Source organism: Herpailurus yagouaroundi, unplaced genomic scaffold (assembly GCF_014898765.1).
Source record: "Herpailurus yagouaroundi ecotype Mexico unplaced genomic scaffold, PumYag 159, whole genome shotgun sequence".
Classification (NCBI taxonomy): domain Eukaryota; kingdom Metazoa; phylum Chordata; class Mammalia; order Carnivora; family Felidae; genus Herpailurus; species Herpailurus yagouaroundi.
The window spans coordinates 38,305,086-38,332,124 of NW_024412400.1; the positions used below are offsets into that span (position 1 = coordinate 38,305,086).

The 27,039-nt window shown below is 40.9% G+C and overlaps 1 protein-coding gene and 1 long non-coding RNA gene across 3 annotated transcripts in view; both read left to right on the forward strand.

The window, feature by feature from the left end:
* LOC121033776 (uncharacterized) overlaps positions 1 to 11,263 on the forward strand; it is a 45,443-nt gene extending 34,180 nt beyond the window's left edge. Inside the window, exon 2 of the long non-coding RNA XR_005792106.1 lies at positions 11,003 to 11,263. This is a non-coding gene — a long non-coding RNA (uncharacterized LOC121033776). The remainder of the gene's footprint in view (positions 1 to 11,002) is intronic.
* Positions 11,264 to 25,701: 14,438 nt separating this feature from the next.
* U2SURP (U2 snRNP associated SURP domain containing) overlaps positions 25,702 to 27,039 on the forward strand; it is a 56,422-nt gene continuing 55,084 nt past the window's right edge. Inside the window, exon 1 of one of the 2 annotated variants that reach the window (XM_040480396.1) lies at positions 25,702 to 25,897. In XM_040480396.1, the coding sequence (XP_040336330.1) occupies positions 25,853 to 25,897 (45 nt within the window). In that variant the 5' untranslated portion in view covers positions 25,702 to 25,852. The remainder of the gene's footprint in view (positions 25,898 to 27,039) is intronic. The other variant, XM_040480395.1, reaches the window with a different exon arrangement.

Genomic DNA, 27,039 nt, shown 5'->3' on the forward strand with positions numbered 1-27,039 from the left:
GTCTCAAATAAGAAAATGGATGAATAAGTTATAGAATATTATTTACTTCTACAGAATAATAAGTTACATGTAGATGTATTGACCTGGACTAACAAAAGCAAGTTCTGGAGTAATGATATAATAGTTAACATTTATTGATCACTTACAGTGTGCTAAGCCATTTACATGGGATAAAACATTAAACATCATTGCTAAGGGGATTGCTCAGGATTCATCTGCATTCTCCTTCCTGTTGTATTTTGTATGTTGGGTTTTGTCTTTTTCTGCTTTGTTTCATCTGATTTGTCTTCCAGAGATGATCATCTATTTGTGACTTCCTCACCTGTTCTCCCATTTAATTTTACTTCCCTCCCCAACCCCATTAAAAGTTTTGTATACAGTGATAGTCTCTGGAACAAGAGGAGGCAAATGTGTATGTGTGGTCCACTCTCTTGAATCAGAGGCCTTTAATTTCATGTTTTCAAACAAGAAATGGGGGTGGGGGAGAACTGCCTTGCATATGTATGCGTTGATTTGTAAAGATTGGTATGAGGGCAGTGGAAAGCATGAGAACGTACACACAAGAGTTAACATTTGGTTTGAAACCTTGGCAATCTATTTTCCTTGAGTTGAAAGCTCCATTGATTTTGTAAATAACGTCATTTCATTTTGAAACTGTGACTATGACCTGGATTAACAAGGTACTATATCTATTATCATCATGTTACTTCGTGGGTTTAGAATTATTTACTCATAAAGAAGGAATACCCAGTAACTGCCAAAACAAATCATCTTCAGTAAGGCCTCCAAGCCAAAGAAATAGCCAGGAATAACTCATATTGTTTCAGAATTTAAGAGCAATATCCATTAGATTTCTATTTTAAATTTGAAAAAAATCTATAGAGAAAAACTTACAGGAACAGGAAATTATATTTAAGAGCAACTCTGTGATATGTTCTGAGAGCATAAGGAGATTTAAAAACTGCCTTAGTCTTTTTAACATGTATGCATTTGTAAAATTATTTTCTTTGCCTTTCTGCTAGACAGTGGAGTATGTTCATTAAAAGTCACTGGAACAGCATGTTCCATTATCAGTGCACTAAACCACAGGATTAACGAATATTCTAGTAAAAGCAATCACATTTATTAATGTCCCCATGGAACTGTGGTTTAAAACAATAAACTTAACTATAATAATTTGGTATCCATTAACCAAATAAATTAATTCCTCCATCTATTGTTTCTAGTATATTTTAAACTCCCTGATAATAAAAGGGGGTAGAGGGAAAAATATTTTATTTATTTTTAAACAGGATAACTTTGGAAAAAGAATAAACCCAAAGCAGTGCAAACAATTCATTTGCATTACTTAGCAGTTGATGATTCTGACAAATCCATGTGCAAAGAGTTAATGAGCTGAATTGACTCCACTGGTAAGAACATTCTGTAGTTGGAAGGGACGGCAGGAATTTAGAACCAAGATGATTGCCTGGAAAGGCCGACAGGGGCACAGGAAGACAGATGGCAGAGAAAGGGGAATGTTTTTTTCCATTCATTCACCAAATATAATTAAGTACCTCCTTTTCCAGTGTTAGGTGCTTTTCAAAACTGATCTCATTCAATCCTCGCACTAAGCCTTAGAGATGAAGAAATCAGATAAGAGAGAGAGAGAGAGAGACTTCAACAAAGTAACAGCTAATAAGTGGGAAAGCAGAATTTCCATTGAATACAGAGCCAACTGACATTCAAAGCCACTGCTCTATTTTCTATCGGACTGTTGTCCACACGAAATTATTTTCTTCATCTCCGTAAGAATAAGCTCCTTGAGGGCAGAAGCTGTGGGTACCTTGTGGCTCCCTGTGTCCCTCATCACACTTTAGAGATTGCACTATTGTGAGCAGGACACTTCCTATTCCATATACTTCCCGTTTGTTGCAACTTGCTAAGGATTTATTCCATTCACTTGGCCAGGACTCTGGTGCCCATTCTTACATTCATCATTGCCTGGTCTCTTGCTTCTACTCTTTCCCTCAAAACCATTTCCAAGCAGCAGCCAGAATGAGCTTTTAAAATGTTCATCATATCATCTTGATCTCAGAATAGAATCCAAAGCCTTACCAATGGCTTCCATGGCCCTATTACAGCTGCTGCCCGCATCTGCCCTGAGGTCTCCGCCATGGCCCTTGTGCTCCAGCCACACAGGCTCTCTCCCTATTTCTTACACTCTGAGCTCCCTTCTACGTTGGAGCCTTGACACAACTGCTTCTTTTGGTCTGTTTTTTCTTTAATTATCCTAGATATATATATGTTCAAAGAAGCACATGCAAGGATGTTTATCGCAGCATTTTTGTAATACAACCATTGAAAACAACCTGATGTCCTGCATCAGTAGGCAGGACCTAACACTATGATATATAGCCTTTGAAATATTATGCAGCAGTTAAAAACTCTGAGCTGTGCACTGATGGGAGTACGAGTTGGCATAGTGTCTGTGGAAGGCAATTTGGCAATATTTATCAAAATTAGCAATTCAAATACCATTTGTGCAATTTCCCTTTTGGAAATTCAGTTCATCCTACAGATATATTTCCACACATGGAAAGTGACATAAGTACAAAGTTCTTTATTGTAGCACTGGTTGTAATAGTAAGCGTTGAAGACAATCCAAGGCCCCATCAACAGGGACCTGCTTAATTATTGTATAGCCATATAATAGAATAATACCACAGCATGGACAAATGAATGAAGGTGCTCTCTGTGTACTGATATGGAAAGGCACTTCATGGTACAGAGCAGTGTATAAAATATGCATCAAATGGGAGTAAAATGGGAGGGAAATAAGATTCCATATACATATTTCTATGCATGAACAATAGCTAGTTGTAATAAGAAATTAACAGAAGTAGTTATCTATGAAATAGATGGTTTCATAGTTATTTATTAAACTGGTATAGGAATGGTATAGATGAAGGACAAGAATGGGGAGGGAAACTTCATTGTACCTCTTTTTTGTACTTCTTGGGCCTTAACTATGTGAATATAGTACCTCTCCCCTGCCCTCATATGCACATAACAAGGAAGATATGGATCTATGTGTTGGGACATGAAAAGGTCCATAAGACATATTATTAAGAAAAACAAGCAAGTTGCAGAACAGTATGCACACACTTACCAAGTTTAGAAATACAAGAGAGAGGAGGTTGGGAGAAAGGCTCAAGAAGGAACCCGAAATCAGGAGTGGGCTGACCAATGGGGACTTTCCCTTTAGCTGTATGGTTCAGTTGTTGTTTTCCAGGAAAAGTGTAGTATGTATCACTTGTTCATTAATTATAAATAAAGGAACAAAAAATCTTTCTGGGGTAGAGTAGTGCTAGGTGAAGCAGGTTCTGGGAGTAGGTGACTGCAATGGAGTGAAGGTGAGGTTGGAGTTAAGAAGGTACAAGAACTGTTCAACAAAGCTATTACCTAGAGGTACACAGATGCTACGAAGCCTACATAATACTGGGAGCTGAGGTAGAGCACCATGGGGCATTCTAAAGGCTATGAAGAATGAGAACCCTCAAAATGTCTTAATCAAGAGAGGCAGTTCCGTGACTTCGCCGAGGGCATGGCTGGAGGTTAGAGCTGCATGGCAAAAGTCTCCAAGGAGAGGGGGCTTTATCCAATGATGGAAGAGAAATAGTCTAGGCCTCTGATGTGCAACACAATGACCAATGGCCACATGTGGCTACTGAGCACTTGAAATGTGGTTAGTACAACTGAGAAATTGAAATTATTTAAATTAATTTAAATTTACATAGCCACGTGTTTATTTATGTTTATCATATTGGACAGCAGAGATCTGGAGTGAAGCTTGAATGAGGAGCTGGTTCTGGTGGTTTGGGAGACAGAAGAGTAAGTGGCCTCCACTAGAAATGCCCAAGATGGTGCAGTGACCTTGGAGAGTCTGGACAAGGAAAAAAGTGCTCTGGGGAATGAATGGACTATGTAGGAGGGTAAAGGGTATTTATGCGAACAAGGATCTAACATTTCTATTATTGCATAAAGTTCTATTCGTCAATGCTGGTCAAGCCACATGCTGCTATTGAGCCCTTGAAATGTGGCTAGTCCCAAATGAGATGTGGTGTGAGTGTAAATACACGCTGGATTACAAAGACTTAGTACAAAAAGAAGAATGTAAAATATTAATAGTTTTCCATATTGATTATACATGTTGAAATGATAATGCTTTGGATATATTATATTAAATAAAAATATTAGTGCAAGCCATTACAACTATTTCTACATTTTTAAAATGTAGCTCCTAGAAAAATTTTAAGTTATATATGAAGTTTGAATTATATTTCAATTGGACAGTTAGTCTAAAAAGTGCAAGGGAAAAGGTTGAGCAGGGGAATAGGCCAGAGCAGTACTGAGGATTATGAAGATGAAAGGCATTTGGAACATTTTGGTCCCAAGTGGTGTCTGATCTGATCTCGGTTTGATGGGGAGGGCTCCTATGAGATATGCAGAAGGGCTAGGGTCCCTGCATAGTATAGGCCTGAGTAGAGGGGGTTGCAGGGTGATGCTGAGGGTTTTCTTTTTAGGGCCAGTTCAGGACTTTCCCAGATTCTCTTTTCCCTATGAAAATGTACTCCCCTCTGGTCTTAACTTGCCTGATAATACCCCAACATGCTACTCCTTTATATAGTAGATAGTGCCCTGTTTAAGACCAGCCTTTCTCTTAAATATGCAAAAAGATGCTCAACTCACTTATATTAAGAGAAACACAAAGCCAAACACAAGGAGATACTGTCTTTCACCCAACAGATTGGCAGAAATGAAAAAATAAATAAATACAAACTCTGTGGGCAAGGTAGGGGAAAACAGGATGGTGGTGGGAATTTGGGTAGCCTGCCTTCGTAGAAGACACACGACAGTGACTACCAAAACTTTAATTATGCACATCCTCTGACTCAATCTTAGTATTTATTCAACAGATATACACTATGAAAAATGGCATACATAAAAGGGTATTCCTCGGGGCGCCTGGGTGGCGCAGTCGGTTAAGCGTCCGACTTCAGCCAGGTCACGATCTCGTGGTCCGTGAGTTCAATCCCCGCGTCAGGCTCTGGGCTGATGGCTCAGAGCCTGGAGCCTGTTTCCGATTCTGTGTCTCCCTCTCTCTGCCCCTCCCCCGTTCATGCTCTGTCTCTCTCTGTCCCAAAAATAAATAAACGTTGAAAAAAAAAATTAAAAAAAAAAAGGGTATTCCTTGCAGTAGTGTTAATTTTAAAAAATTCTTTGCAGTAGTTAGTGTTCATTTAGGAAAGAACCTAAATGTCTATTAACAGAGAGTGATTAAATAAATGATGGGTATAATTTAAACAAAATTATAAAGTAATAATGTAACTTCAATAGCAGGCAGTCACTAAAAATAAGACAGAAATAAGGCAGATCTATATGTACAGAGATGTATCCCTGGGATAAGTTAAAAAAAAAAAAAAGGAAACAAAATCATGATGTAATGAATGGTGACTATGGTTAATAATACTGTATTGCATATTTGAAAGTAGCTAGGATCTTGACAGTTCTTTTTCCTTTAATTTTCTTAACGTTTATTTATTTTTGAGAGAGAGAGACAGAGTGTGAGCAGGGAAGGGGAAGAGAGAGAGGGAAAGACAGAATCCGAAGCAGGATCCAGGCTCTGAGCTGTCACCACAGAAGGCGATCCGTAGCTTGAACCCACAAACTGCGAGATGACGACCTGAGCCCAAGTCAGATGCTTAACCCAGGTGCCCCAGTTCTTTTTTGTTTGTTTGTTTGTTATTTATTTTGAGAGAGAGAGAGATCATGAGCAGGGCAGGGACAGAGAGATGGAGAGAGAGAGAATCCCAAGCAGGCTCTGCACTGTCAGTGCAGAGCCTGATTGAGGGCTCAAACTCACTCACTGTGAGATTATGACCTGAGCCAAAATCAGGAGTTGGACGCTTAACCAAATAAGCCACCCAGGTGCTCCTTTTTTTTTTTTTTTTAATTTCTTTCTTTCTTCTTTCTTTCTTCTTTCTTTCTTTCTTTCTTTCTTTCTTTCTTTCTTTCTTTCTCTCACAGTTCTTATCACAGGAAAAAACCCTGTAACTATGTATGTGGTGGATGTTAACCGAACTTATTTTGGTGGTCATTTTGCAATATATACAAAATCAAATCCTTATGTTGTAATGTTGTATGCCTGAAACTGATACATCAATTATGCCTCAAAAAATGTAAAATTAAAAAAAAATGAAGCAAAGTGAGAACAGTGTATGTACCACACTGCCATTTCTATGCAGGTAAAAACTCAATATATTTGCTCAGTTGTATGCTTGTAAATGTATACATTTGTTTTTGAAGGATATATAAAAGCCAGTAGTAATGGTGGCCTCCAAGGAGGGCAACTGTGTATTGTGGGAAGGGAGACTTTTCCTTTCACTCTACATATTCTGTACCTTTAAATTTTTTAATGATATACATATATTGCCTATTCAGTAATACTAAATACAACATCTGATAACTTCTGTTGAAGTACAGAATTTCCCCTCTTCACAACCCATAGGGCATCTTTTGTGTACACTTCATACCATAGCTCTTCTCTCGTGCTGCAACTCTCTCTTTGTCTCCCTAGAGAGCCAGAGTTATCCACTTTTCACTTAAGAGCTGAAGAGAACGATTTGTGTATTTATTCATTTGATAGTCAATTACAGTATCTGGATTTATCACTTTTTAGGTTTTAAGGGTTTTGATTTTTTTCCCCTCTATTTTGTCCCTGTCTTCATACTTAGTCATTTATTATTTAGTGAATGGAGGTTTTTAAAAAATCATTTACATTGAAAAATCAAAGTTCTCTTATCCTTTCTCTTATTCTTTGATATTCTTTTAAAATACACATTTAAGCGGTGCCTGGGTGGTCAGTTGGTTGAGCATTGGGCTTGGGCTCAGGTCATGATTCACGGTTTTCACAAACCGGTTTGAGCCCTGTGTCAGGTTCTCTGCTGTCAGCTCACCTGGAGCCTGCTTTGGATTCTATGTCTCCCCCTCTCTCTGCCCCTCTCTCATTTGTGCACGCATGCTCTCTCTCTCTCTCTCAAAAATAAATAAATAAATAAATAAATAAATAAATAAACAAACAAACAAACTTAAAAAGAAAAGACATTCAAATTATATAGAATTGGGACAAAAAGGGGCGCCTGGGTGGCGCAGTCGGTTAAGCGTCCGACTTCAGCCAGGTCACGATCTTGCGGTCCGGGAGTTCGAGCCCCGCGTCAGGCTCTGGGCTGATGGCTCAGAGCCTGGAGCCTGTTTCCGATTCTGTGTCTCCCTCTCTCTCTGCCCCTCCCCCGTTCATGCTCTGTCTCTCTCTGTCCCAAAAATAAATAAAAACGTTGAAAAAAAATTAAAAAAAAAAAAAATCCAAAATATCTGTTGCAATGTGCCCTCTAGTGGTTAAAGAAAACAAACTATTCTTTTACCAGCCCCCCTTTTTTAAAAAAAATCAAGGACTTCTGTGTTTTACAAATCTGAGTGAAAACTCTAAGTGCTAATGTAAAAAGCAAAAAGCCATGAGAAACATAAACATTCAGACTGCTATAACACAAACACCAGTGACTGGGCGGCTTAAACAAAAATCATTTATTTTTCACAGTTTTGGAAGCTGGGAAGCTGTGGGACCCAAGGAATTTAACAAAAACCCCCTACCCCTGGACAAGCAGAGCAAGACTAACTCCATTTTGTGCTACACCCACCATCTCATGTATAACCCCCACATGACCTACTTATTGCTTAAGACACTCCCCCACCCTAGTCAAGCCGCTGAGCACACCCTTACTGGAAACTGGCTCATATAGGAATGCGGAACCCCTAACCGCCAAAGAATGCAAACCCCGCCTTTTGCCCGCCAAACTTGTGCGCCAATTCTGACTAGAGTGATAGGCTAGTTCAAACAGTTACTATAGGATAAATTGTAATTCAATTGGCCACCTTCGTGTGGACTGACATGACTGTGCAACTTTCTGTGTGTGTTACAATCTCATTGGCCACTGGCCCCTATAAAACTGCTACGCATCTTAACCTAGGGGACCAAGTCCCTGCTCTGCTGTGTCGGGTATCCTTGGGCCCAAGCTCGAGCTTGCAAATAAACCCTCGTGCGTTTGCATCGGTATCGGCTCCTTGGTGGTCTCTTGGATTCAAAATTGGGGGCATTACAAAGCAAGATCAGGGTGCTGGCAGATTTGGTGTCTGGTGAAAACTTGCTTCCTGGTTCATAGATAGCTGTTTTGTCACTGTGTCCTCATATGGCAGAAGGGGTAAGAGAGATCTCTGGGGCCTCTTCTATAAGGGCGCTAATCCCATTCATGAGGGCTTCACACTCATGCCCTAATCATCTCCCAAAGGCCCCACTTCCTGATACCATTGCACTGAGAGTTGGGATTTCAACATATGAATTTGGGCCAGGGTGGGGGTTGGGTGGGGGGAGCACAAACATTCAGCCCATTACAACGGATACCTTTCTTAAGCCAGAAATAGTCACTAACAAAGAGAATGATTGAAAATGTATTTAATTTGCTTTAATATCCAATTTTCTGAAGCCAAATACACAGCTCAAATGTGACTTTCCAAGTCTAGATTTAGTTATATGGATAATTGAATTGGAAGTAAAAAACTAAACTGACCATAGCTTTAATTTACCCATGAAAGGCACTTGTACCCCAATGTTTATAGCAGCACTCTCAACAATAGCCAAATTGTGGAAAAAGCCTAAATGTCCATCAACTGATGAATGGATAAAGAAATTGTGGTTTATATACACAATGGAATACTACTTGGCAATGAGAAAAAATGAAATATGCTTTGTAGCAATGTGGATGGAACTGGAGAGTGTTATGCTAAGTGAAATAAGCCATACAGAGAAAGACAAATACCATATGTTTTCACTCTTATGTGGATCCTGAGAAACTTAACAGGAACCCATGGGGGAGGGGAAGGAAAAAAAAGAAAAAAAAGAGGTTAGAGTGGGAGAGAGAGCCAAAGCATAAGAGACTCTTAAAAACTGAGAACAAACTGAGGGTTGATGGGGGGTGGGAGGGAGGGGAGGGTAGGTGATGGGCATTGAAGAGGGCATCTTTTGGGATGAGCACTGGGTGTTGTATGCAAACTAATTTGACAATAAATTTCATATAATAATAAAAAGAATTTACCCATGAAAGAAACAAAGGATGCAGCATTAAGTAAATAGTCACTGTAATTGGTAAATGAAAGAATGTTTGACTTCTAGTGAATGATCTAAAAACAAAATTCATAGACATTTTTAAGAGTGTGATGGTCAATGTCCTTTGTTTGCAAAGTGCCCTTGGGCCTGGTCATAGTAAACCAGGACCTCTTTGAAGAGGCCTGGAAGCCTTTGGAGAGTTGGCATTTGGTTTTCTGAAAGTACTTTTTTCCAACAGGGAGTTCATCTCAGAGTAGTTGTGGCCATCCTGATGAAGGTGACCGATAATTCCCCTCAGGTCAGTGGTAGGAAATCAGAATAGGCACTGAGTACTTTTCAAGGAAGAACATCCAGTTTCTGTGCCTGTTGCCCTCGGACTCTAGCAAAAATGCCCAGGATATTACCAGGCCACATTTTCTTGAATTTACCACCTGTGAAAGTGGCCCTTACACAGAGATGTGACCCTTACGTAGGACTTTGTCCCTGGGCCAGCCCTTCCCCTTCCTTGGCTCTTGTTATCTCTGAGGTTGACAATTCTTTAATGTTTTATGATGAAAAGGAACTCTTGTGCAAGAAGGGATGGAAGAGATGAAGCAGCCATCTGCTCTTTTCCTTCCTGGACCTCCTATGCAGAGGTTTCAAATTTCAGGGTACAATTGTCATTGTTGGTCTGCTGGGCAGGGCTCCTCTTGTCATTGATTTATTAATTAAATAATTTATTATCTTCCTTTCCCTTATCTGCTTCCCTTTAAGACTTCCCCCAAAGGCAACCATTATAATGTGTTTAATGTGTATCTGCATGTTTCTTGCAAAATGTATATTGTTTTGTGTACGTGTATTTTTAGTTGAATGGTACTGTACTATATATCTCATTCTGTTTCTTTTCTTTTCCTTTAGCATATATCTTTGAGATCTCTGTATATTGCTATGTATACTTTTAATGGATTGTTTTTAATTGTTGCGTAATACTCCTTGGTGTATATCCACTACTTTAACAATCTACTCGCCAAGTGATGTATATCTGATTATCTCTAACTCCCTGCTACCACAATTAATGTAGTCTTTTAATGAACTTAAGTGAGAATATATCTTTGGAATATGTATTCAGGGAGGAAATTGCCGGGCTATAGAATATAAATGTATTTAGGGGTGCCTGGGTAGCTCAGTTGGTTAAGCGTCCGACTCTTTTTTTTTTAATGTTTATTTACGTTTGAGAGAAAGAGAGGGAGAGACAGAGGTGTGAGCAGGGGAAGGCAGAGAGAGGGAGACACAGAATCGGAAGCAGGCTCCAGGCTCTGAGCTGTCAGCACAGAGCCCGATGTGGGGCTCAAACTCACAGACTGAGGGATCATGACTTGAGCTGAAGTCGGACGCTCACCCAGCGGAGCCACCCAGAGGCCCCAGTGTCTGACTCCTGATTTCGGCTCAGGTCATGATGTCATGGTTTATGGGCTTGAGCCCTGCATGGGGCTCTATACTGTCAGTGTGGGGGTTTCTCTCTCCCTCTCTCATACCCCTTCCCCTCTCTCTCTCAAAATAAATAAATAAACTTAAAAAAAAAGAATATAAATATTTAATTTGACTGTAACACCAGATTGTTCTCCAGAATGTATGAACTAATGCACACATCCTATACCAGAGGGCAAAACAAACAAACAAACAAACAAACAAACAAACCTTCACACATTCTTTTTACCAACTCCCATCAAAAGGTAGAACCTACTTCCCTCTCCCTTGAATCTGGTTTGACCTTGTGATTTGCTTAGTGGAAGGTGGCAGAAAATGTTTGTGTTCTGGCCCTAGACCTCAAGAGATCCCACAAATCCTGTTGTTGAGCTGAGAGCCTTTCAATCATCATGCCATCAAGCCCAGGCTAGCCTGCTGGAGGATGAAACCATGTGGAGAGAGCACCCAGGTTCTCAGCCACCTTAGCTGAGGCCCCAGACATGTAAGTGATGGAGAACATTTGGACCAGAAGACTTGGCTACCTAGTAGAACCCGGTCCAAATTGAAAACCCATAGATTTGCTGGCTAAATAAAGTAGTTGTTGTTTTAAGCCACTAAGTTTTGGATGTTTTGTTATGCACTTAATAGATAAGTGGGAAAAAACATAGATAAGTGCTAACTCTTGATCACAGGGCATGATACATCTCACATCCCCACCGACACTTTGTATCATTCAGCTTTCTAATTTTTGCCTTATAGATATAAAATATCTTGTTTTATTTGGATTTCTTTAGGATTACTAATAAAACTGAATACTTCTTTATACGTTTGGTAGACTTTGGGCTTCCTTTTCTTAAATTGCCTGTTCGTATCCTTTGCCCATTTTTCTTACGAAGTTGGTGTTTTTTCTTGATGATTGGTAGTTCTTGTATACTCTAGATATTAATACCTTTTCATTTTTATGCAATAAAAATATTTTCTAATATTCTGTACTCCATTATTTTTATTTATGATGGCCTTTGTTGATTCCAATTCCTTAATTTTTTTATGTAATCAAATGCATCCTTTTTTTTTTTTTTTTTTTTTTTTAAGTAGGCTGCCTGCCCATTGTGGGGCTTGAACTCACAACCCTGAGATTGAGAGTTGCATGCTCCACCAGCTGAGCCCGCCAGGCACCCCTTTTAAAGATTTTATTTTTTTTAAGTGATTTTGACACCCAACATGGGGCTAGAACTTACAGCATAGAGATCAAGAGTCACATTCTCTACCAACTGAGCCAATCAGGCACCCCTTAAATGCATCAGCTTTTTGTCTTACAGTATGTGCTTGGGAAATTTTGTTTAGGAAGTGATTCCCAACTCCTAGGGTTACAAAGACACCCTACTATACTTTCTTCCATCAACATTAGAGTTATTCCTTAGACAATTAGGTCCTTTATTCATCTTGAAACCATACTGCTAGTTTGGAAAGTGAAAAGGAACTTTTGCACTACAGTCCCATGAACCTGCTTTGAGGCATGGTGTTAGATGGGGACCACATTTTCCTTTTCTTCATAGTGAGTCACTTTTCCCACCACCATTTGCTGGGCAATTCATCCTTTCCCCCATTGATTTGTGGTGACACCTTTGTTGTATATTCATTTCCCTTGTGCAAATGGGTCTATGTTAGAGATCTCTCTTCTATTCCATTTTGTTAGTTCCAGTTTGTTAGTTCTTGTGCTATGATAACACTGTTTTTTGTTCGTTTTGTTTTTCCTATAATAGGTTTGATATTTTTATTCTTATGTTCTAGGCATTCTGCCATATGCTTTTTATTTCAGATATTTACTTAATCCTTTCAGAAACCTGCAAGGTTTGTATTATTATCTCTGTTTTACACAGAAGGAAAGAGAGGAATAGAGAAAATGTAATGTCATTGCCTAAATTTCATGTGATATTAAGTAGTGGAACTAAGATTTAAACTAAGTCAGTCCAGCTAGAGAGCCTGTGTGTCCTATTCTATAACATGCCCAGCTTGTCAGCTCCTGGTCTGGTTGCTCTGTAAGCTCTCTGAAGAGTTCTGGCCAATTTGGAAAGGGGGAAAAAGTCATCATTTCAGTCCCTTGGCAAACACCAGCATGGTCCTAGGTTTAACTGCCCCACTCTTCTCACTCAGACCGCATTGTATCTTTCCCAAACAGTAAGACTAGTGGGACCAATGCTAAAGTTTAAAATATCCATATTTTGGGCTGGATTTAGGTCATATGTGTGACACTTTTAAAAATAGATCTCCAGGTGCTGGGCGTGATGAAGTGTTTTCTAATTATATGCAATTTAGCACAATAGTGAAAAAAAAAAAAAAAAACAGAGAGCCCAGGTCCTCACAATATAGAAGACAGTGTTGTTGTTACCCACCCCCTTCCTTCTTTTTAGCAGAACCCAGATTTTATTCAGATAACGCATGGCCTAGTCAGCCAGGTACTCCATGTAAACTGATCATGATCATCTATCTTACTCCCCTTGCCATCAGATAGATAAGACAGGGGTGTCAACTCTTTTATGGCCAATGAAACATGGAGGGAAAGTCTGCTGGAGTGGCTTCTAGGATTTTTTTCCCCTCAGTCTTAAAACAAAAGAGCTACCCATGCTTTCAGGAAGAAAGGAACACTTCTTCTGGTGTGATGTTGGGAGCTGTGGTAGCCATCCTGTGAATAGAGGGGAAATTAGCCTGAGGGGCAGGCTTACCCACTGAAGATGGCAGAGCAGAAAGATGGAAAGGACGTGGGTCTTTGATGAGACTGAGCTGCTAAACTAATAAATCCTGGGGCAGTCTCACCTCTGAACTTCTTGATAGGTGAAATAAAATCTCCTTACAGTTTAAGCTACATAAGTGAAGAAGCTTCTGTCAACTGCAACTAAAGGTATTCTGTACATGCATCTTAAGGGTTAGATGCATGTGTACGTCTTCAAATATGTCTTGTGAATTTGTGTCAGGAATGTAAGCAACCTCTATGTGAGCTAAACATATCCACTTCTACTTCTCTAGTTCGGATTATGCACTGGGAATGGATAAGTAAAAAGGGCATGTTGTACCACAGTTCCCATATCCCTGCCTTCTATAACTTGCCTTCCCATCTCCATGGAGCTTACCAACTAGTAGGCAAGACAGAAAAATGACAGTACATGGGTGAATAGCTATCTTGGACTATGTAAAATAAGGGACAGCCAAAGGAGTGAGGGACCAATGCATCTGTGGAGCATAGCCAGAAACACAATTGCTGGATGAGGGAGTTGGCAAGAGCTGGGGTGGGACAGGAGTGGGCTGTGGGTGTCAGAGGAGGAGCCTGGAGTTGAGTCTTGTATTTTGTATAGTAATTAGTCAGGGGAGGGGCCTGGGAGGAAAAGTATTCCAAATTAAGAGGAGGTGTGAGTTAAGGGAGAGAGACTGGGAAAAACAGAGCCTAATGCAGGAACCAGAATCTTAGAGTGGCTGGAGCACAGGGGAGTCAGACCAGGAGGGGCTGACAAGGAGGTCGAAAAGAAGGCATTTTCCCCATGACTCCAAAAAAAGTGTGAAAGGAAAGAGTCTCTGTTTTTAATGTGACGTGATGTGATATGTGCCCAGGTTAAAGAAGTATGAACAACTTCTTTGTGAGTATCTAATGTATGTAGATATAGGAAAAAAAATTTGTATGAGAATTTTCGAAATGGGCCTTTGGGATTATCATTTATTGGAGGATATTAAGTGTTATTATTTGTCTCTGTTTGTTTGTTGAATAAACAGTATATTCAAATAGACCAAAGGGCATACGGTAAAAAGTAAGTTTCCTCCTACCTTTGATACCCAGAATTTTACATTTCCTCCTCAGGGGCAAGTACAGTGGCCAATTTTTTTTAAGTTATTTATTTTGAGGTGGGGGAGGGAGAGAGAGAAAGGGAGAGAGGGAGAGAGAGAGAGGGAGAGAGAGAGAGAATCCCAAGTAGGCTCTGTACTGTTAGCACAGAGCCTGACACAGGGTTCAAACTCACAAGCAATGAGATCATGACCTGAGCTGAAATCAAGAGTTGGAGGCTTAATTGACTGAGCTACCCAGGCACTCCCACAGTGGCCAATTTTTAAAGAAATATATTGTATATATGCTTGAACCCACATTACATCTTGTATTAGTTATCTACTGCTGTGCAACAAATTACCCTCAAATTTAGTGGATTCAAACAATGAACATTTATTATACCACATAATCTGTGGTCAGGAATCCTGTGGCTTAGTGGGGCCTCTGGCTCAGAGTCTCTTACAAGGTCGTGGCTGAGCTGTCAGGGGGGCCTGTAGTCATGTCATAGCTCCACTCAGGAGGATCTGCTTTCAAGTTCATTCAAGGGGTTGTTGGCAGGATTGAGTTTGTCAGAGGCTGTTGGGCTGATGGCCTGATTTCTTCACTAGTTTTTGGCCTGAGGCTTCCCTCAGTTTCTTGCCCCATGGGCTTCTTCTGCAGAGGGCACCTCACAGCATGGCAGTTGGCTTGATCAGAGCAAACAGCTAAGAAGCAGAAAAGTCTATGAAGACAAGAAGCCAAAGTTTTTGTTTATAACCGAGCATCAGCAGTGACATCCTCTCACTTTTGCTGTTCATTAGAAGCACATCACTCACTAGGTTGAACCCAATCTCATGGGAAGGGGATTACATAGGGAGGTCATTATTGCTGGGGGTTGGAGATCATTAGGGTCAACTTAGAAGCTGCTTGGGCACATGTGTATACTATATTTCTACCTAAAGAAGTCTTTGTTTTTAAGCACAAAAGTGTTTCCTGCCTTGCTTTTGTCATGCAATAGTGTATTTGAAGCAATTTCCAAGTCACTCCATAAAGATCTCCTTCATTCTAGCAACGGCATAGCATTTCAGTCCTGACTCTATACTGAATATATTTTGGATGTGCCATACTTTTATTAAACAACCCTTTATTGACAGGCTGTCTTTGATCTTTTGCTGCACACATTCTTTACCAGTGTGAGAATGCATCTGGAAGGTAAATTCCTAGAAGTGGAATTGCTGGGTCAAAGGGGATGTACATTTCACGTTGCTAACTATGGGGAGCTTGTACCTATTTATTTTCCAGCCCCGAAGTATGAGAATTGTCTACTTCTCCACAGCTTCTTGAGGCATTTTTCCCACAAGTTTTTTTTGTTAATGTTTTATTTATTTTTGAGAGAGTGAAAGCGGGGGAGGGGCAGAGAGAGGCAGACAGAGGATCTGAAGTGGGCTCTGCACTGACAGCAGTGAGCCCAACGTGGGGCTCGAACTCACAAACCTTGAGATCATGACCTGAGCAGAAGTCGGACGCCCAACCAACTGAGACACCCAGGTGCCCCCCCCCCCCCAACAAGTTTTAATGAAAAACAAAAAGAGAAATCATGGAAGAAAAACTAAAAACCGATGTTTAATGAACAGAACAAATTGAGTCACTGATTTTTATTGAATGAAAATGTAACAAGGCTCTGCTATTTGTTTAATTTGATCTGGATTTACCAGGGTATTTTCCCAGTATATTATACAAAAAGGGCAGGGACTCCTGGTTTAGGTCTCAGTGTCCCTGATAATCTGTTCTGGCTCCTGTCACTATAATCCCAGATAATGTCTTCCTCTAAGATTATGTGGATTTCTGAAAGCACTCAACAGTTAGCTTATCAGATTCAAACTTCATCTGGAGGACATGACACCAATAACTATCAAACCAAGTATACACTGAATAATTATTTACTTTGGCAACTCTACAGCTTTGGTCACTTTCGTCTTTTCTGCCGATGTTTCAAGCATTAGAAAGACAGAGAATGTAGGGGTATTAAGATGCCTTAGAGCCCAGATATAACTCTCCTTCAACCTCCTCCTCCTTTCTACAATCAATCAGCTTCTGTCTGTGTATTTTCACAGAGAAATGCTTATTTCATTAAAGTAGATTGTTGCATTGTTCAACAGTTATAGAAATTAAAGATTATTTTGAACACGGAGTTGAAGTCAGAAATCTTTTGTTCTGTGCCTCTCTGTTCAGTGCCTCCTCATCTGCCTTAAGGAGCAAAGGGGAAAAGTCTTTGTTCATTGTAAACAGTTCTGATAGCTTCCTTAAGTCTGCTCTTCTCCTGGCTGGTGACTATTTTGCATCATTCCTTCTTCTCTGCAGTTGATTTTCCGATGTACCACCACACTGATTCCTCTCCTCTTTACATACTCCTGTTCTAAGACTCTAAAGTTATCAAGCATGAAGATACTCACAGTGCCAGTTTTTCTGCTGATCCCCACATGGTAGTCCGTGTACTTTTAGGACCACTGATTGAGAGTAAGCATAATGACAAAGAGCTGTTGTGAATTTAAGGATGCTTTGACAATCTTTGTAGCAGCATTATACACGATACCCAAACACTGGAAACAATCCAAATGTCCCTCAACGGATGAACGGCCAAACAAATCGTTGTCTAGACATATAATGGAATATTATTCAGCCTTGAGAAGGAAGGAACTTCTGACACATGCTACATCACAGATGAACCTTGAAGACATTGTGCTAAGTGAAATAAGCCTGTCACAAAAGGACCAATGCTGTATGATTTCACTTCTATGAGGTACCTAGAGTAGTCAAGGGGAGGAATGATTGTGGAGTTATTATTTAATGGATACAGAGTTTCAGTTTGGGAAGATGAAAACGTTCTGAAGATGGATGGTGGTGATAGTTTGCCCACTGTGAATGTACTTAATGCCACTAAATTGTACACTTAAAAATGGTTAAAATGGCAAGTTTTATGTTATGTGTATTTGACCACAGTAAAGCAAATTGTGTCCTGTCAATTACAGCAGCATCTCCACACACTTGAAAAATAATTGTATATTTATTTGACACCTATTATTCATACACAGTAAACTTTGGTTCACACATCCCACCCCCACTCCCCCACCAACCTCCAGATCTTTTTTTTTTTAATATTTATTTATTTATTTATTTATTTCGAGAGAGATAGCATGCATTCAAAGGGAAGGGGCAGAGAGAGAGGAGAGTGAGAATCCAAAGCAAGCTCTGTGCTGTCAGTCTACAGCCCGATGCAGGGCTTGATCTCACCAACTGTGAGATCATGACCTGAGCTGAAATAAAGATTCAGGATGCGGGGCACCTGGGTGGCTCAGTCAGTTGGGTGACCGACTTCACTCAGGTGATGATCTCACAGATCGTGATTTTGAGCCCAGCATTGAGCTCTGTGCTGACAGCTTGGAGCCTGGAGCCTGCTTCGGATTCTGTCTCCCTCTCTCTGCCCCTTCCCTGCTCACGTTCTGTCTCTCTTTATCTCTCTCAAAAATAAACATTAAAAAAAATAATTAAAAAAAAAAGTCAGGATGCTCAACTGACTGAGCCATCCAGGTGCTCCTCTCTCCTCCAAATCTTCATTCATCCCATGGTAAGTCTCTGGGAGCCATTTGTCTTTTGTGGCATTATTTTCCTTAGCATAGTTGATTAACCAAAATGAGCAGCTAACCTGAGCTGAACTATTCAGAAACTCATTGCTGTGATTTTAGAATTTGGTTTCAGGAACTTTTTGTTGGTATCCGTGTAGGGGTAAAACTGAGAGGATGGATATTTGGTTGGGAGCTATATAAGGTGGCCATCTGTCATGTTTATTTATTATTTATTTGACAAATATATATTGTTTGCCTACTGTGTGCCAAGCATGAAAATAGGTGTTGGGATTCAGCCCTGCTCCTGCCTTCCTAGAGAAGCAGAGCAAACCTCACTGTAAAGATATTATCTCTAATGTTGTCTCTAATATTTTTGTTATCTCTAATATCTAGTGAACTGTTCTCCCCCAAATAACACAGTATACCATGGTTTTATCACATTTAACTTCCCCTTCTAAATTATTTTTTAGCACATTTTTTAGCAACAGCACTAGCACAATTGTTCAGTGAAAGCTTGGTGGACCACAACAGGGTATTAGAAAGATTTTTCATTGTAACAGCAAATGTGACAAGAACACCAATATTACAGAGGTTCCCTATATGTTCACGGGATACCTACAAAGGATGGTGGGTATTTTGTTTATCGGCTGCAGCAGCGCCACCAGGTGGCAAAACAGTAAATGATGTTCATAGTCCATTGAGACTGCCTGTGTAGAAATCACACAATTCTTGAAAATTGTTTTTTAATTGGGGATGAGAGGAGAGTTGTATTATTTCAAAATTTGTACACGAAGGGAGACTTTTAAGTCTGATCAAATAATAAAATTTTCATTTTCTTAAAATAAGACAACATTGGGGCGCCTAGGTGGCTCAGTCGGTTAAGCGGCCAACTTCGGCTCAGGTCATGATCTCACGGTCCGTGAGTTCGAGCCCCACGTCGGGCTCTGTGCTGACAGCTCAGAGCCTGGAGCCTGTTTCAGATTCTGTGTCTCCCTCTCTCTCTGCCCCTCCCCCACTCATGCTCTGTCTCTCTCTGTCTCAAAAATAAATAAACGTTAAAAAAAATTAAAAAAAAAATAAGACAACATTTTGTTAAGGTCCTCATTCTCCTCTCTGAGCAACTTCTAGTTAACTCCTGGGAGTTTGTCCCAGAGTTGAAGTCTTGAAATTGAGACAGATGCGCCCAAAAGTGTACAGCACCCTTAATGAGGTCTTCCCTCTCCTTTTCTGCAGTGCCAATCTTCTAAGCTCTCCTAAACTACCTCTGATAAAGATTTCATTCATTAACAAATACTCAGTGAGTACCTGCATGGTGCTTACTCTGTTCTAGGTACTGCAGATATAGCAGCAAATACAACAGGGTAAAATTTCAGTCCTCACTTATGACACTCCTATTGTGACACATTTGTCCCCTTTATGCCCTGTTAAGTCCTTGACAATAGAGACCTGTCTTACCCTTCTTCGCTGGAACCATACCCACTGAATTCCCCAGTAACAATTTCAGAACTCAGTTGGTTTGAGATGACTGTATTTATTATGACCCTTCCCATGGGATCTGATGGAATCAAAGCTGTGCCTGCCAGCCAGGGGACAAAATACAGAAGCAGAAAGTTCACTTTAGATCCTGTGGTGGACTGAATAATAACCCTCCAAAGAGGGTTGCATCCTAATTCCCAGAATCTGCAAGCATGTTAATTTACATGGTAAACGGACTTGTGGATGTGATCAAGTTAAGGCTATTGAGATGGGGAGATTATACTGGATTGTCATCGTGGGCCCAGAGTAATCACAAGGGACCTTATAACAGGGAGGCAGTAGAATTAGAGTCGGACAGAAGATAACAATGATGGAAGCAGAGGTCAGAGAGGAGAAAAGATGTTATGCTGCTGGCTTTGAAGACGGAGAAGAAGGCCAGGGAATGTAGGTGAAGTCTAGAAGCTGGAAAAGGCAAGGAAAAGGATTCTCTAGAGTCTCCAAATGAACACAGGCATGCAGGCACATTTTAGACTTCTGACCTCCAGAACCATAAGATAATACATTTGTGTTGCTGCTATAAGCCACTAAATTTGTGGTAATTTGTTACATCAGCAGCAGGAAACTAACATAGATTTCTACATGTCCTCCCTCCAGTTTGCCCTTCCTGGCTGCCCATTCTTTCTGCTGCACAGAGCAGAACATTTCTACTTTGTTCCCTTATTTTTCTAAGTCATTGAGATGTGCTGGGTTTTCTTAACACAAGCCTATAAGTGTTTCTCTAACCATCTTGTCTCACCATTGGCATTGTTTAGCATATCCTCAGAGTCCTCAGCTCTTCTATGAGAATTTAAAATTCTGTATTTTCAGTTCCATGGTTAGCTAAAAAAATTGTATAGAATTCAACTCACAACCCAAAAGTTAGCCTCTTCCTGATAAGAACACTAAAAGCATTCTCATTAAAGTCAGGAACCAGACAAGGATATCCATTAGCGCCACTCTTACCTTATTATTCTGGAGGTACTGGCTTCTCTTGTGTTATTACACAAGAAAAAAACAAAAAGATGGGGGAGGGAAGGGACAAGAGGAGGTAAACTTGCAATTATTTACAAATGATATGATTGTATACCTAAAAGACTAAGACAGAAAAACTATACAAATAATAAAGGAATTCAGCAAAGTGACTGGACACAACATTTATGTATGGTAATCACCATATGAATAACGATTACTTAGGACATATATACATAATGGAAAAACAATCTATTTGCGGTAACAACAGAAAAGATAAAACAAATTAGAATAAAATAATAAGAAATATACAAAGCAGATATGAAGGAAACAGAACAAAACTTGAAAAAGAAGAAAAGTATGCCATATTCTTTGATAGAAGACTTACCATGGTAACAGTAAAGCCTTTCGTGTTTAAGACCACTACAGTTGGACTTCTGTTATTGGCAACCAAGTGAAATTGATAAGGGAAATAATCTTGTTTCATTTTCTCTTCATAACTTCATTCTTCACTCAGTCTTTATATTACTTGGTGTTGTCTTTAGGATTTCAGTCTTCGTGGGGATATGTAGGCTTCCCCCCAGCAGAAGGCAGGTCATAAGTTGAAGCCTGATCTCCTTGTGTTCCAAGCCAATGCTTGGACTACCAGGTCATAGTCAGTGAGGACTCCCTGGAGATGTTGCCCTTTGCTAGTTGTCTCAACTTGCCATGGGCACCGTCAGTACAGTTTTGCCACAAACACCCATGTACACACATATGCAGTCACTCACTGAGGAACACCATTTCTAGGATACCCCATCTAGATCATCATAGGTTTTCTTGTTGATAAAACAATTGCTACATGGTAGAATGCTAATGGTAATCTTCTCACCAGGATCATAGCTAAAATAGCAATTTTTATTATCTTGTAAGTGTCACGAGCCCATTCTTGGGCTATATGCTTGTTGACACCATTTATACATATCTTTTATTTCTTAGGCATTTTTAGTTAAAAAAATTTTTTTTGATGTTTATTTATTTTTGAGAGAAAGAGTGCATGAGCAAGGGGCAGAGAGAGATGGAGACACAGAATCTGAACAGGCTTCAAGCTCTGAGCAGTCAGCAGAACCTGATGCAGGGCTCAAACTCACAAACTCACTCAGGCGCCCCAGGCATTTTTAGTTTAAAAAAATATACCACTGCTAAAAAAAAAAAAAAAAAAAAAAGCCACTGCTAATTACTATTGTCAAAAGAATTCTAGATACCATCAGTAAGTAAGTTGGTGGGGGAGGGTAGAAAAGGGAGAACCTGCTATTACCACTGAAATCTTGTCAGGCTAGCATGCTCAAGTGGGGCAGACAATCAAGTTTAACAGAAAGAATCTTTAATTTCACACAGAACACACCCTCCTTGAAGGCTATTCCCTGACTATTCCTAGAAGCAGCTGGGATGTCTCTTAACAGAAGAGCTAAGTCTGATTTTAGCTGTTCTTTTCTCCCTCTTCTTTTTTCAAAGCCTGGCACATGCTAGAAATTCAATAACTGCCAAATAAACAAATGGATGGGATTGTGCTTTCATCCGACTCTATCCTGAAGTCTAGACAGGAGGGAGAAGCTGCTTGAAAAATTCCGGAGAATGAAAGTGCCACTAAGTAGGAGCAGTCCACTGGCACCCTGCGGCAGATTTTGGCTTTGGGGCAATCGTTTGTAAGATCTCTTTCATTGTGTGCAGTGGTAAATGCTGCTTTTGTTTCAGCCTCTCCAATCTACTACCCGCCCCCCCCCCCCCCCCCCCCCCGCCTTGTTTTAAAAGAAATTTAACATTTGGGAGGTCCTAGGCACTAAGCCTTTTGTACTTAATGGATAAGTCATTCTCATTGGTGCTGGGGGAGGGAGTAGTAAACGTTTTGTTTATCACAAATAGTAAGACTTAAATTGTGCATGAGGATTAGAAAACTCAAATGCCTACAAGCAGGTCAGGTGTGGGGCATTTGTCTACAGTGTGTGTGTGTGTGCGTGTGTATGTGTGTGTGGTGAAGGCATGGTGAATTACAGTGTGCGGCTCCCTTTCCAGAAGGCCCTTGTGGCTCACCTCCACTGAATTGTTGCCAGACTCCCATTTTTCAAGAAAAGCTGGAAACCCTGAGTATAAAAGAATAAAATCTCCCAATTTGAAAATGCTAGCTCAAATTTCAAAGAAAAAATCTCCTTGGTTGAACCAAATAAAACACCTCTGTGGACGGCATCTGGCACTATTTTGGAATCTCTGTTGAACACAGCTGCAGGGAGAACAGATGACAGGTGTGGGACTAGAGACCCAACACAACAGCCAGAGACAAAGAGCCTGGTTTTAGTGAGATTGTAAAAAAGTAGTACTAATTGTAGTAAATTCTATGATTTTCTTACCAGTTATGTGTTGTCCCTTGGCAATAGTAATTGTGAATCTAAAAATTTCAGATTCTGTAAAATTCCATTTGTATGATTCATGCTGTCATCCTCTTTAATTTGTGGTTTGAGTAATAGGGCCAATTTCATGACATATATGTGTGGAGGACAACTTTGCTCATAACCATGATTGTGAGTTTTTTAAAGTGTAATTAGGCCTTAATAAAGGCCTATGTATTACTTCCTGTCAGGTCACATTTGTCTGGCTTCTTCTGGGATCTTACTGTATGAAACAGAAGAGAAGGAGGAGGTCTGTGTTCCCTTACTTCTAACTCTTTAGGAATAGAAATTTGGCAAAAATTATTTTTGTGAGAAGAACTTTGAGGATTTTAATGAACAGCATGCAGTTATTCACTTTATAGTGATAAAGTCAGCCTGCAGCATGTCAGAACATGATGAGCTACAGCCAATTCGAATCCTTCTTTCATTTCAGCTGATTTCACTTTCTAACCCTAGACTGTAACCAATTAAGTGTGATGAGCATTTGGGGTGGGAAAGTATAGATTCTTATGGAAACAGAAGCAGAGTCTCTATCTTAGGCTTGATGGGGAAGGGAGGTCTGTGAGACTTCCTGGAGGAAGTGACATCTTCAGTAAGAGTGTAAAATTGATTCACTTTCAATTAGAGGCCAGGGTGAGGGTGGGGGAAGTAGAAGCCCAGAATTAAAAAAGTGTGACAAAACCCGAGATTGGAAATAAATTCAATTGGACTGGAGGTTGCAAATCATTCCAATTTAATTTCAAGGCATAGCACTTTTCACTTTCTGATCATGTCTTGTTTGCTCATTTATTTACTGTGTGTTCTGCCACCCCCATTCGCCCACCCAGAACAGGAGCTCTAGCCTGCTGATCCCTCAGTGCCCAGCTATACGACAGTTAATCTTTCCTGAGGCCTGCCATGGGTCAGATCCTGTTCTCAGTGCTTCCCTCATGCACCCTACCAACCTCCCTTCCCTCTCCCCCCAACACCAACCAGCAGACAAAATTTTACTTCTTCAGAGTTGGCTCAAATGTTACCTTCTTTGTGAAACCTCCCCATCTCTTTACAGCACCCTTACTCTCAGAATTACTGCTTTCAAAGTTCCCACAACTATTGATCCTTCCTTGTGGCATCAGTTTAATTCTGCTCTTTCTCTCTCCCATTCGTCATTAATTAAGTTTTAAAATCATATGAAGACAGTGATTTTTACTTGTCTCTGTAAACCTCTCAAAACTTTGGGCAGGATTTTGTACACAAAATGGGGCTCAAAAGTATTTCAAGTAAATGAATTAAGGAGAGAAAGTGATGACTCCTTCTTCCCTTCCTGCAGTCCTAAGAGCAATTTTTTAAAACTTAAAATCTGACACCACAGCCCTACCTAACCCTACTGAAGCCCATTCTTCATCTTCAGACTAGAATTCTAACTCCTAAGCATGCTGCTCGCTTCAGGGACCTATGTGAAATTGCTCCCACTCATCTCTCCAGCCACAACCCTCTCTATACCTCTTCTAATAAAACTTGACTGCTTATGGTGGCTACACAACGGGCTGTACTGATTCATGTCACCAGGCTTTTATTTCAACTACTCCCTCTGCCTGGAATGCCCTTTCCATTTTTCTTGACTGGCTGGGTTCAGGCATGACCTTCTCAAGCAAGTTTTCCTTCTTTGAATACAGATCCTATTAAGAACTTAAAGAAAGGAGGCACGTGGGTGGTGGAGTCCGTTAAGCATCCTACTCTTGATTTCTGTTCAGGTCATGATCTCACGGTTTGTGAGTTCGAGGCCCGCATCAGCTTCCGTGCTAATGGTGTAGAGCCTGCTTGGGATTCTCTCTTTCTCTTTCTCTCTCTCTCCCCCTCCTCCACTTGTGCACACACGCTCTTTCAAAGTAAATAAATAAACTTAAAAAAAAAAAGAACTTTAAAAAGATATTAAGTACAGAAAAGTTTATGGTCTCCTCTCCATCCATTTGTGATTAAAAAGGAAAAGAATACTAAACCATGAAATATTTTATTTTTAATTTTTTTTTGAAGTTTATTTATTTTGAAGGGGGCAGAGAGAGTGGGAGACAGAGAATCCCAAGCAGGCTCTCGCTGTCAGCGCAGAGCTACTCGGGCTTGAACTTGCAAAACCCCCAAATCATGACCTGAGCCAAAGAAACCAAGTCGTGTGCTTAACGGACTCAACCACCCAGGCGCCCCCATGAAATGTAATTTTAAATGACACACAGCTTACATGTATACTAGATTTAGAATTCTGTCTACTTATGCTTTTCTCTCACTTTGCCTTTCTCTGCGTGTACCCAATTGTAGATACCTCCAACAGTCTATGGGATAACTCCACTGCCAGATTCTCAGTTTGAGTTAAATGCTCTTTTTCTTCGCTTTCCAGGTACCGTTCTATCTGAAAGTAACGTGCAAATTCCAAGTTTGCCTTTCGCACTGTGGTGTAAGCTCCAGAGGTGGCGCAAACACCGTCTTTGGCCAAGAAATGCGAGATCCCCCTGGCCCCCCAGTCAGCTCCCTAGCTGACCAGTGCACATCTTCTTTAAGGAGCCGTTCCCTCCTCACCCACGAAATTCAACTGGCTCGCACCTACTAAGGGCTGGCGCCTGGAAGACAAATGAAGTATCAGCCAGCCCTGAAAGTTAAAAAAAGGAGACTCTCTAAATTCCTGGACCGCGATATACGACAGGCAACCGAAACTCACAAAATTCAGCGGAGTGGGCGGGGCCGGGGAAATTACTGACACCGGAAGTCAGGTGGCACAGCTCCGCCCGAATTCCCTATCTCGGCAGTCGACTATTCAGCCTTGAAGGCGCCTCTGGCGGGCTCCGCTGAGATCCGCTGTTTCGGCGTTCGACTCGCCCGTGCTGCTGCGGCCGCCGAAGGAGGGGCAAAACTCAAGATGGCGGACAAAACGCCAGGCGGATCTCAGAAGGCCAGTTCGAAGGTAATTTCTTAGAGGACTTCATAAGTCAGTGAGTTTATCACTGTCATCTGGGGCCTACAGACTCTTCTGGCCAGCGGGAGGAGATTGGGGTGGGAGTCCGCGTTCTGGTCACTACGGTAGGCCCGGGCGCCGACGCACTGTGGTGCGCAGGTTGAGAGGCCTGGTGTCTCCCCTTAGTCCTAGCCTGGATTTGGTTGGAGGCTGGCGGGCCCACGGCGGGTGGCGTGAGTAGTTCGGCCTGCGTTTGGCACTGGAGGGAAATCCGGGATTTAAACTGAGGTCTGAAGCCGTGAAAAAGCGCCCCTGTATCCCTGTTTGTGGCGCTCTAAGGCCGCCGGACAGCACCTGGGAGAGGCGGGAATCTCTTCCCGGTGCTTAAGTGTTTTCCTCCCTGTCTTCGGTTCTTTGGTCCTAGATTTCACACGCTTCCGGCTTCCTTCAGTTTACCTCAAACCCTCTCCAGGGAATAAATAACATCTAGGGCTGCAAGTTGTGAGGGGAGGACCAATGGTGGAAGGACGCGGGGTGGGAAGTGCAGAGGCGGGAGCAGTTCTCCTTTGCAGAGCTGCCTCACCAAGGTTAATGCTACGCTCTACACGTGGTCTTGTATCGCTTACGAGGAAGTATAAAATGAGCGCTCCTTTTGAGGGTTCACTTTCAAGAGCTCGGGATCCCCTGCATCTCCATGTTGTGTGTTCCTCCTTCCATAGATTTGGAAGCCACTTTAGATTATTAAATTGATTTTGAGTTAACAGGGAAACGTGTGCACATACTGTGAAACCATTGAGCTGTGCAAGTAGTTTAGCAGCAGTTAGGTGGTGGTTAGCATCAGGTCTTAGTTGCCGTCTTGGGCCGATCACTGATTGTTTTTTTTGCTTTGAGTTTCTCAAGTCTAACACGATATTAAAAGTAGTAAGTACTGCCTGAAGTAGTTCTTAAGCTTTTGATGCCAATGCAGTAAGTTGTGTAACAACACTTAAAGGTTCTAGGGACTGTTATATCTTGCAGACGTGTATGATTATAAGTTGGTTGTTAGGAAATTAAATTTACGGTAGACGGGGCGAGCCTTAGTTCTGAGAAACATAACCAGCACATTTTATACCTGCTTTATCAGTTTCTGATAAATAGAATCTTTGTGCCAT